Below are 12,720 nucleotides of genomic sequence, written 5' to 3' on the forward strand. Positions count from 1 at the left end.
GATTTGTCGGGGCACCAGGCTGGCTCAGTCAGTGGAGCATGCAACTCTTGATCTTGGGGTTGTGAGTTCAAGCCCCATGTTAGGTGGACATTACTTAAAATCTTAAAAAACATAGTGACTTGTTACTCAGAAATTGCCTTTTGTTATATATGCATGTTTGTACATAAGAGCATGCTTTTAGAAATAAGGTGCATTTGGTAGTTATTTGATGGGATTCCAGTTTCAGTATGAGTCTGTGCTCCATGTTTTCCTGTGACTCTGCTTGCCTTTTTTTCTTAAATGTACAAACTAAATACATAAAAAGATTTAAGTATAGAAAATATACAAAAACATATGTTTATATATTCAGATGTTTTTGTATATTCTAAGACTTAATCCCAAAACACATGCTACACCTGTGAAAACCTTGGATGCACTTCGTTTCAGCTGCCGTCAAGGCCTAGAATAGAACGCAGTCTCGTCCTGTTCTTTTTTCGAGTTTTCTTTTCAGATTTCCTTACTGATTTCTGGCTCCTGACAGATGGCTCTCCCTTTCTTCTTTATTGGAAAACTGTAGTAACAAATTGTATGGTCCCATTTTATTAGCCTGCAGGTTTTGTATAAAAAGTATTTATGTGCATACAAATACTAATAGGTATCTGGCAGTTACCTTGGGGGGAAATGAAACTTAGAGAGAGTTATGAAATAAACTTAAAATTTCCACAATAGGCAAGAGCAAAGCAGTTTAGCTAGAGTAACTGTTCTGAATTTTTTTCCTGTAGAGAGTAGATTTGATTTTCATTTTTTATTGATTAAAATCCTGGCTTTCTTTGTTTTCCCTTTATTTTTCTTTTTGGAAATAAGATTATGCAGGAGAAAGTTAAAAAGTCTTGGACAGTTGTGGATGCAAGAACCCTAAAAAAAGAAGATATACAAAAAGAAACAGTTTATTGCTTACAGGACGACGACGAAACGGAGGTTCCAAAAGAGGACACTATTCAAGGTACGCCAGCAAGAGTTTTCACTTGTGTCTAAAAGAGGTTTTCGAAGGCCAATGTGAGGCCGATGAGGATCTCCATTGTTATTTTTTGGAGATATTTTTCTGAGTACTAGAGACACAACTATCGGCAGGATCGGTGAGATGCCAGGTCCTAACTAAATGTAGCTCATCTGTCGGGACCTAGGCAGGACCGTTCCCAGGAGGGCACCCGGGCACTCCATCTGAGTTTGAAACGCCCTCAAGGGACAGGAGTTAGTACTTGGTTTTATTTATTTATTTATTTATTTATTTATTTATTTATTTATTTTTTAGTTTTTTTAAAGGTTTATTTATTTTTGAGAGAGAGAGAGTGAGTGCACGTGCGAGCTGAGCTGGTGGGACAGATGATCTGAAGTGGGCTCTGCACGGACAGCAGAGAGTCTGACGTGGGGCTTGAACTCACAAACCGTGAGATCATGACCTACGCCGAAGTCGGACGCTTAACTGACTGAGCCACCCAGACACCCCTACTTGGTTTTATTTTAAAGTTGGAAACATACTAGCTAGGAGAATACTTCTATTAATGTGACTGAAGCAAGTTGTTTTGTTTATTTTACTTTTTATTTCTTTGGTGATTAGTCCTCTGAGTGCCAGTTTCAGGCATTCTGGATCTTGCCAGCTTTCTCCTTTAAGGTAATTTAGGGGATCTGGAACATTTGTGTTCATTATATGGCTTTATGTTTGCTGGATGTTTAAAGTTGTACTTCATACATTATATCCATTTGATCTGTATGGCGTGTCTAGACAGCAGCTCTATCCAGAGGGCTTAGGAACTAGCTGAGAGTGTCTGAGTTTTCAAGAGCTAAAACGGCAAGATACCAAATGATGGGTTAAGGTAGAAACTAGAATTTTTAGATAAATTAATTGCCAGGCTTTGTGATGCCCAGTATAGTTTTAATTTGCAAAGCACTAATATGCTTGTGTATATTTATATGTGTGGTGGGGGAGAGTGGTTAAGGTGATGGAGATTGCGATTCTTTTCTTCTGGTTACTTATGGGTAGAAAATGTAATTATAGGATCCTGCAGTCCCTACTAATTCAGTTTTGTAGTGTGGTTAAGAACTCGAGTTTTGGAGTCAGACCCGAGTTAGAATCATGGCCCCCTCACTTGCTAATCTTATGATCCTCATATAATGACCGAAAAGGAAGCATGGTTAAGTGGAGGGCTTCTCAGTGATATCAAGTAATAGGGTTGATGTGTTGGGCATACACAGTTTAGTACTTGGCAGTGGTAGCTAATAGCCTGAATTTTCTTTTTTAATCACCACAACAGCCTAATGAAGCGGGCATCCCACTCTTGTTAATGCCATTTTACAGATGAAAGAATTGAGGCTGAAAGACATTCATTAACGTATTCAAAGTCATGCAGCTAGCCACTAGCAGAATCTGAACCCAGGACTGTCCTACTTCAGAGTCTGTTTCTATGTACTCTTCTGAATTAGGAAGGGCTTTTTGAATGACAGGCGGACTAGTTGATGCTTCATTTTGAAATCAACCTGGGGCCATTTATAGTTTTGAGGCACAGAGTGTCACTGAGGCTGTGTGTTAGGAAGATTAATATGACAGAGACAAGCACCCGTTCTTTTGGATGCAGCAAAAACACCAGCTCTGTTTAGGCAAAAAGGAAATGTATTGGCAGAGCAATGGAGAGGGAAGGGTTAAGCATTGTTTGAGTGCAGAGAGCGCAGTGAAGCTTTTGTCTCGTACCTTTGTGTGGTTACCACGTACTTCCTTTTCTTGCCCTCCCCTTTCTACCCCTAATGTATAGACAGAGGTACTAGCATACATATGCGTGCAAAGGAACATGGTTACATGATGCAGTCTATTCTATATGTCTTGCCATGTACAAAATTTATATACTGACTTGCTCTTTCAGTAAATGAACCAGAAAATACAAGGCAGTTTTAATTAGACTTTTCAAGTTAAAAAATTCAAGTAAGAAGATGTCTGATGACAGAAAAGGGTTATGAAAAACATTTGGCTTAGACACCACTCTTAATCATGTGCCGTACATTCCCTTGATAATTTTTTGTTGGGATTTTTGTTTTCATCACCAGCTTTTTTTAAAGACATATATGAAAACACAAGTGTGTTTCTTTTTCATTAAATGCATGGCATCAGCAGATTGACAGGAACAGATAAACACAGGATCATAGAATCTACCCCAAACACACAAATTTGTTTCTTGGAGTAAAGATACATGTGCTTTTCTTTCCATTTACCCAAGGCCAGAATCCTTTCATTTTGATGATCCTTCTGTCTCCCAAACATAGGAGACTGTATATTGAAAGGGCATGACCTTCCCTAGAACAGAGACCCTGGAACAGCATAGGAGTTATTTTTAAGAAACCGAGAGCCTATATTTGTATGAATAACTAAAGTAATTAAAAAGAAAAAAATAATATAATCCCAGAAATGAAGTAAATTTAAATACAGAGAAATAGCCAACTTATCAATTGAATGTTCCTAAATAGAAGAATTTTGGCTTCTTCTATTAGGTATTTGTATGTCTCCAGCATGCATTTTTGAGAACATTTTATTCTGAAAATTTCCTTTGGGCATTTTTCTCTTCAGGTCTCTAGGTTTCCAAATAAACGTGTTCTTGTTATTATGTTTACAAATCATACTTGTACTTTAGTCAACCATAGTTTATCTTTGGAGGGTAACTAGTACATTACATTTGCTACATTCTTCTGGGCTGGATAATCATTAAGGTAACTAGATTGCAGAAGATGCTGCTTAGAGAATGTAATTAGATTTTAATCGTCTCTGTATCATATATGGTGTTTGTGTATCTGCTGCTGCTTTCCCCCACTGGTCACAAGGGGCAGTGATTTGATTCCTGGGAACAGTATAGGGAGGCTTGATCTGGAGCATGCTTGTATTGCTAATGTGTGCGTCAGGCTAATTTCAGCTTGTAGAAAATGAGGCCCCATATGCTTAACAGATGCTCTTCTCTTGTTCTCCAGGGTTCCGCTATGGAAGTGATATAGTTCCTTTCTCTAAAGTGGATGAAGAACAAATGAGATATAAATCAGAGGGGAAGTGCTTCTCTGTTTTGGGATTTTGTAGATCTTCTCAGGTATAGTACTTATCCTACTCACTGTAAACAAAGTAGATGAACGTTTTTCTTACTCTTGTTTGAGATGGTTTGCTTTTGGTTGGTCCTTTTATTTACAATGTGTATTCATTTCACTTTTAGGTTTTTGCAATGTAATCTGGGGATTAGTGTTAACTATCTGCAATTTTTGAGTAGAGGAACCAAGATGTCGAAAAGTTGAGAAATCTTCGGGTGAATCAGAGTAGGTTCCATTAAAAGTCACTTCTTAGCTTTGCTGTGGATCATAGCTCACAGTAGCTTTAAAGAATCATCATAGTTCTTTGCTATTGTGTTGCTTTCTCTAAACTGACTTATAATAGAGTATTTTAGAGCAGTGAAGGTCTACTCGGGTTTTGGATAACCCTGGGCCTCTTAACGTATCATTTCTTTATGCCAGTCGCCCTTGTCAACATCCAGCAAAGAGGTATAGGATCTGAAATCCGTCCTTCAGTCATATGTTCTTTAGACCACGGTGCAGAGATACTCAGAACACACAGGGGGAAATGCAGTAATCCACTGAGGGCCATGTGATAGCATATACTGTCCTAGAAAGGGTTTTTAAAGGTTCCTGGATTTCTTAGCTTAAATGTTCTTAAGGTCGGCAACCAGAGAAAATGAAGAAGTGTGTCTTACAGTGTGCCTTTTAGGCTCTGTGGGGATAAAACGATGCTTGTTGGTTCTAGAAAAACTCAAGTGAGGGGCGCCTGGGTGGCTCAGTCGGCTGAGCGTCCGACATCGGCTCAGGTCATATCTCACAGCTCGTGAGTTCAAGCCCCGCGTCGGGCTCTGTGCAGACAGCTCAGAGCCTGGAACCTGCTTCAGATTCTGTATCTCCCTCTCTCTCTCTCTCTCTGCCCCTCCCCCACTCGTGCCATGTCTCTGTCTCTCAAAAATAAACATTAAAAATTAAAAAAAAAAACAACAAAAAAACCAAAAAACTCAAGTGAGAATTGTAATGGAAATAAATATTACCCAGTGTACTGGATTTGAGCTTTTTCATGTTGCCCTGGGATAGAGTCTCTGAGTACTCTGAGTCCCTGAGTGTTAGAATAATTCAGCGAGGTGGGGAGATGTTTTTCATGATATACCCGAACTGTTGGATACGTTTTTAAACTTCATAAGTTGAAAATTGGGAGTACTTACTGAAAGTTGATAAGATTTTCATGGTGAAAATAAATACCTTTTGGAAGTTGAGAGTTTCTAACGAACAATTCTCTAACAAATTACACTAAATATGCATTTCTTAAAAATAAAAGCATTCACTTTGGGGGCTCTACAAGCTTAAAATTTATGGTTGTTAATGGCAGTGCCTCAAAGTCTTTCCATGAAGTGGAACCTTCCTTCAGATCTGTGTGTAAAAACTGGCTTGTTGGGAAGTGGGTCTGCCTGATTCTAGGTAGCTAGAAAAGACCTATCCAGAACACCAACCCGATATTCATGACCCAAGAAATTGAAGTCACCTGGGCCAGGGTGGGACTGGGAGGCGTATTTAGTTAAATGACAAAGCGAAAAAGAGTGGGCTAAACAAAAAGTACATTTTTCCATTTTAAAAGACTTACTTCCTACCTTAAAATTTTAAGTCATGGCATGTCCTCTAAATCAAACTTGTGTTGTTTTTAAGCCCTAAATTATTTCTATCTTAAGTACAATCTCAAATGGTACATTGAAGATAATCATAATAGCCACCATTTATTTGAGTGGTTATAATATTGCATTCAATATACTATGTATTTTATGTAAATTCCCATTTAATTCTTAGTACAACCCTCCTAGATAGGTGTCAGGATAATATATTTTATACATTTGAAAATTGAGTAATTGGCCCAAGGTCACAGCTGGAAGGTGGTAGAAACTGGTTTTGAATGAGGTCTTTCTGACTTCAGAGCCTATGTCATTAGTCAGTCGTAATCTGACCACCACCAGATGGACAAGCTGATTTTTTGAATATTTTTCATCCCTGCTTTCATCTATTATCTTAACAAATGCATACACACCCTCTTAAGAGCAAGATGTTTTGGGGCACCTGAGTAGCTCAGTTGGTTAAGCATCTGACTTCAGCTAAGGTCATGATCTCACAGTTCGTGAGTTTGAGCCCCACATCGGGCTCTGTGCTGACAGCTCGGAGCCTGCTTCAGATTCTGTGTCTCCCTCTCTCTCTGCCCCTCCCTTGTTCATGCTCTGTGTCTGTCTCTCAAAAATAAATAATAAACATTAAAACATTAAAAAAAAAAACAAGGTGTTTTCCATAGCAACTAAGTATGTACCTTTTAACTGACTAATAATTATTTTTAATAAGATCACGTATTTTTCCATATTCCCTTAACATAAGGGAAACTAATGTTTCTGGATTGAATTGAGGTGAACATTTTAATTATATAAAATAGGTTTTTGGCCTTGGCATTTTTTGGTGGTCTTTTGTTTTCTTTGCAATTGTGAAGTTGCAAATTAACTCTTCTCTCTTTTTTTTTTAAAGTTTATTTATTTATTTTGAGAGAGTAGGGGAGAGGCAGAGAGTGAGGGAGAGAGAGAGAATCCCAAGCAGGCTCCTTGCTATCAGTGCAGAGCCTGATGCAGGGCTCAATCTCACAACCTGGAGATCATGACCTGAACCAAAATCAAGAGTTGGGTACTTAACTGACTGAGCCACCCAGGTGCCCTGCAAATTACTGTTCTCTTAAATTTTCAATTTATCTTCCCCCACATTGTCAGTGTTCTGGGTATCTATATAATGGGTAAGAATTTTTTTTTATTTAAAAAAAACATTTTTTTTTAACGTTTATTTATTTTTGAGACAGAGAGAGACAGAGCATGAACGGGGGAGGGTCAGAGAGAGGGAGACACAGAATCTGAAACAGGCTCCAGGCTCTGAGCTGTCAGCACAGAGCCCGACGCGGGGCCCGAACTCACGGACCGCGAGATCGTGATCTGAGCCGAAGTCGTTCGCTCAACCGACTGAGCCACCCAGGCGCCCCTTTAATGGGTAAGAATTTAATGAGAACTTCCCCCATATGTCTGGTTGTCCTTTGAGAAGTCATTTAAGTGCCTTAGGAAAAGATATCATTAACTGTTCTTTAATCAAGAAGCATTACACATTTTTTTTTTTTAAGTTTATTTATTTACTTTGAGAGAAAGAGAGTGAGCAAGCAGGGAAGGGGCAGAGAGGGACAGAAGGAGAGACTCCTAAGCAGGCTCCATGTTGTCAGCACAGAGCCCTACATGGGGCTTGAACTCATGAACCATGAGATCATGAACTGAGCCAAAAACGAGAGTTGGATGCTTAACCAACTAAGCCACCCAGGCGCCCCTATTACAGATTCTAATAGGAGGGCAAATCTATATGAACGTAGCAAACTTTTTAGTTTTAAGATAGGATTATTCCTTTATTTCTTTAAATAATGGTTTTCAAATGGAGACTAGAAGCGGAGATGGAGGGTGTTTGAATTCTGTGGGCAAAACCCTCACACCTTTGAGACTCCATCTTCTCGAGCTGCTGTTATTGTAAAAGCATTCAGGTTCCTGGCTTCAGAGGTAGGAGGGCAGAAGAACATTTGAGAAGCACTGCCTTGTATGGCACAGGGCACGTTCTTACAGATAAGCTCCAGGCTCGAGATTACATAGAGGAGAGAGAAACTGATCTTGGTCAGTAGATACAAGTGGTTGGTTATGATAGTAGGCACTCTTCAGTATTTGTTTCCTAATCAGGTATTGGTACAGCTGCTTTGACCCATCTGGTACTCTGCCAGAGAAGTAATTGAACTTAAAGGGGGACAAAATGACATGCAGTACTTATTTTTGGTTTCACTAGTTTCCCTTCCCAGTGCAGCTCCTGCCTCTCTAACTAGTTCTTCACTCTGGTCTCTTTGCAGTTTATCAGGTGCCTCATCATTGTTCTTGGGATGAAGTCTAAACCACTTAACTCTGCAAATAAGATACTTCTTTGATCTTTCCTAATCTTGCTAATGTAATCTTTCACCTCTCTCCTTGAGGTGAAAGTGCACCGGGCATTGCCCTACAGAGGCAGTTCCTCAAATGTGTTACATTTTTATGTCATTCCAGACTTATTCACACTAGTATCCCTGCCCAAGATGCTTGTGCTAGATTTTTCTCTGAGTTCCTGCGCATCCTTTAAGTCCTGACCTCAGTGTCACCATTTGCAGAAGCCTGCTCTGACCCTTCATGACCAAGTTAGATGCTCCGTTCATGTGCCTTTGTGGCCCTGAGTTATAATACTGTATTCTTGTGCTTGTGTAGTGCTGGAGCATAGCACTGCATTGCAGTTAATTTCACATTTGTCTGAGCTCCTTCAGACAAGACTACATCCTGATCAGTACTGTGTTCACAGTGCTCAGAACAGTGTTTGACATATGCTTAGAATTCACATATTTATTGTGTTGAATTGGACCTCAAGCAATAAGTTTGTTCTAGCCCCTGTGAATGTTTTTTACTAAGAGCACTTAGAATAGAATTTCTTAATAACTGTGGCATTATGGCTATACGTGTTACTTACTTTGGATCAAAACCAGTTGTTTTCCTTACTTAATTCTTGTAGGTCCACAGAAGATATTTTGTGGGAAATCAAGTCCTAAAGGTCTTTGCAGCAAAAGATGATGAGGTAAGTTGACAGTAAGCCTTTGAGGTAGTGCCACAGAATTGAATTGTCATTTTAAGTGAGTTGTGTGGGGCTATTTGTGGTTTAAAATGACGTTAATTCTTGCAACAGCAGTGGGAAAGTTCACTGACCTTTAACTCTGAAAATGGAGACGTGATAAATGAATTTGTCATAGCATGAGCACAAGGCCTGAGAACATAGTCCTTCAGTTGGAGACCAGGTGAGTATTAAGAACAAAAACATTTGAACAAATGCATTTAGGTATGGGAGTCTCATGGTCAGATGTTCAGGAGGCTTGGGGTCAGGTTGCCATTTTCATTGTCCTATACACTGGACATTTAGCGCTGGCTTTAGCATTCTGGAGCTGAGCTTTCCTGACTCACTGGACCACCTCCCTCTCTGAGAAATTCATCTGTGCACCCTTTGCTCTTTCTCTGTGCTCTTTTCCCACCTCTCCAAGAGATTCTGTTTTCAAGCTGGTCTGTGCCTGGCTAACAACTCAGGACTCTTGCATCCTACTGTCACCTCTGCCCTCTCTGTAAATGGTTTCTACTCAGCCTCCAGGTTGGAACGTGTCATTTGGAGGTGTGATCTTGACTGGAATATTGCAGTCTAGTGTCCATTTAAGGCTACTTAAACAGGTATTGGAGTTCCAGAAGTATTTGCATTTGATGTTAGTCATCCGGATGTAGAAGGCTTGTTTGGGGTATGGGGAGGGCAGTGGTATAAGTACTTGATCTAGCCTCTTGGGCCCTTTTCTGCGTCCTCCTCACTTCTGAGGGTTACCTGGCTGTTGACCTGGTGAGTAGGCATGCCATTCTCAGAACAGTTCAGTTAGGAGAGTTGCTTGCTTTCCCATCAGCAGTGAATGGGTTTGTCGTTAGAGCACAGTAGGCATATGTCAATTCTGGTTTACTTGAGAATCCAAGTTTATGGGTTTTTCCTGAGTCAAATCCTCTTGGGAATTATGTGTGTCTAGTATATATTGTTGTCATAGCTTAACAGCATTTTTAACTTCTGAATTTTAACTCCAACTGAGCATCCCTTCACACAGACAAAATTCTGATCACTTGATGTGATTGCCGGTATGCAGTGAAGACTATTGACAACAGCTTTGTGGTACGGCCTACGTGATTATCTTGACTTGCTAGCTGAGGGCAGCCTTGTGTCATGTATAATTCCAGTCCAACCTCACACAGACCCCGTATCCTTGGGTTACTTTGAGTCACTCAAAGGAAAAAAAAAATCCTCTTCTAATGGTAAAGGGCCACTCTGTGGTGTAAGTTCTTGATGTCCCAGTCAAAGAAGAGTATTAACTAATTGGAGCTTCTGAGATGAGCAGAGGAGGAAGGGACATACAATTATGTCATGATGACTTCCAATAAAAGGGTGTATGGAAAAAACTTCCGTAGGTGGGTAGGGAAGTAGGAGGGATGACAGACATGAGAGCCTTCTTCCATGCATTAGAGGGTTGTTATGTGGAATGGAAAATAAACTAGGTTTCCTGCCAACAAGTGGTGGTTTTGTTCAAAATGAAGAATTACTTTGTCAACAAGGATTACCACCTCCAGGTGGATTGGTTTCTTGTGAGATGGTTGGATCTCCATTCCTGAATGTTTCCCAGCAGAGTCTTTATTTCCACCAGCCAGATTTTGGGGAGGGAGTTTTGTCAGCATGTGGGTTGTTAAACTAGATGAATGCTGTTGTTTTCCAACTCAAATATTCTATGATTCCGTGAATAATTCCTTTTAAAAATATGTTTTCTCTGGTCATGAACATATAACTATTTTTGTGTATGGAGAATCTACACTTGTACGTGATTTGTACTGTGTGTGGAGGAGAAAGGGAAGAGGAAGAGAAGGAAATGGAGCTTTAGTTGAGTTTTCCACAGGTGTAGCATTGTGTTTACAATGTCACAGTCATCCCTGACCCCATCCTTCCTTCAGTATCCCAGTTGGTTCTGTCAAAGACACCCAGATAAAAATTTGCAAACAAATTAGAAGTAATCTCTTCCTCAGACTCCCATTGTGTTTACCGGTCTATTGGGACTTATTAGACTATACAAGTTCTGTATTTGGTACGTATGTCACTTCCTGTTAGTAAAGAATGTATTAGCTCAGTGAGATCAGGGACTCATCCTTGTTTTTTTACAGGACCTAAGACATTGTGTAGCAAAGAGTAGGCACTAAGTAAATATTCCTTGAATTGAACTAAAAAGGTAATGAATCTGTCACGAAACCTATAGAGGATTTTGATGAAAAGGTATTGCGGTTACAGGTTTTTAGTGGAGGAAATGAAAATCTACATAGCTAACTTTGATAAAGGTTAACTTTAACATTGAGAAAAGTACAGACAATGTGTTTGGGAGTTATGGAGAGGGAGAGTGAAGCAAATCTAAAATGGAGAGGGTGTCACGTTACTGGGCCGTGAAAATCGGTTAGGAGCTCAGGAGACAGATGTGGAGAGGGCATTCTAGCTAGGAGGAAACTATAAGAACAGAAAGCCACAGAGGACGGAAAGTGCAAGGCTAGTCCAGGAGTAATGGACAGACCCCCGAGGCTAGAGGAGTGGGACCTTTGGAGATTCTTAGGGAAGGGACTGACATGATCAGCTCTGAACTGGAGAGGCAGTGATGGAAAAGATAGATTTGAGAGACAGTGCAGAAGTACAATTGGCTGAGTTTGCTGAACATGTGAAGGTGAGAGATGAGTCAGGTGGTATTACTAAAAACTTTGAGGCTTCTTGTTTGGTTGATTGGGAGATGGAGCTCGTGAAGTAGGGAGCACTGGAGGAGAATGGGGGAAAGATAGTAGTTCATTGTTGGTCATGAACAGTTTGCAATACCTGTGGTCTAACCATATGAGCTATCTATCGGCTAGTAGGCAATAGAAGCCTGGATTTTAAAGTCTGGATTCAGTTTTAAAGCTGAATATACAGATTCTGATTCATCAACTCATGGGACTGGATAAAATAATCCCCAAGTAGAGTTTCAGAGTGAGAGAAGGAGAGAAAAGCCAAGAACAGAATTTCACGATTAGTGGAAGAACTGAAGAGTTAGGGGAGGGATGACCCACAGAGAAGAGTACTGTTTCTGAAGCCAAAGAAGGAGAAAGTACAGAGAAAAGGGGATGGTTAAGTGCTCCTGAAAGGTCAAATAGAATGGGAACAAAGGATTGACAATTAGAAGGTCATGGGTGACTTTGGAGAATAATTTCAGTAAGGAAGGTGAGGTTAGTAGCTGGATTAGATGGAAGAATAATTGTGTTGTAAGCAGCGAAAACACCAAGACCATTATTTCATGACATTTAGAGGTGAAGGGAACGATCTAGATAGTAATTTATGGAGAGAGGGGGAGAAAAAGAAATATTTTGTTTAGGAAGGCTGAGAGGGGAGTTTATTTGGAGGATAAGGGTATGAATTCAGAGAAGAGGGAAGATGAAGATAAGATACAATAAGAGAGGATCCACATAATGAAGTGAAGTTTCAGAAGAGGTTACGGTATGTCTGACCAAATCAGATGTGTACAGTGTGGCCTTGAAGTGGGTACAGGGGCGCTTAAAAAAATCTGGGGGCACCTGGGTGGCTCAGTCAAGTTAAGCGTCGGACTCTTGATTTCGTCTCAGGTCATGATCCCAGGGTTGTGCTGGGCATGGAGCCTACTTGAGCCTGCTTGAAATTGGCTTGTGCTCTCTCTCTCTCTCTCCCCCCCCCCTTCCTCCCTCTTTCCCTCCCCCTCCCCCCCTTCCTCCCTCTCTCCCCTCCCCCTTCCTCTTCCTTTCCCCCTTTCCCGCTCTCTTGCTCTCTCTTGAAAAAAAAATATTAACTTAAAAAATCTGAAATAGGAATAAAGTGGATAACAGTCTTTTTTTTTTTAGACCTAGTATAGTTCTTTATTTTTCTTTACTGCATATTCCTGTGGACATCATAGCGTAGTTCAGTCAAGAAAAGGTATTCCATTATATACATCTGAATTTATCTGACCAAACTATGAAA

At 40.2% G+C, this 12,720-nt stretch overlaps 1 protein-coding gene across 1 annotated transcript in view; it reads left to right on the plus strand.

Annotated features, from left to right (window-relative positions):
• XRCC5 (X-ray repair cross complementing 5) overlaps positions 1-12,720 on the plus strand; it is a 90,583-nt gene that overhangs the window by 16,571 nt on the left and 61,292 nt on the right. The window contains exons 8-10 of the mRNA XM_006935540.5: positions 844-982; positions 3,988-4,100; positions 8,668-8,730. Coding sequence (XP_006935602.1) covers positions 844-982; positions 3,988-4,100; positions 8,668-8,730 — 315 coding nt within the window. The remainder of the gene's footprint in view (positions 1-843; positions 983-3,987; positions 4,101-8,667; positions 8,731-12,720) is intronic.

Source organism: Felis catus, chromosome C1 (assembly GCF_018350175.1).
Source record: "Felis catus isolate Fca126 chromosome C1, F.catus_Fca126_mat1.0, whole genome shotgun sequence".
Lineage (NCBI taxonomy): Eukaryota > Metazoa > Chordata > Mammalia > Carnivora > Felidae > Felis > Felis catus.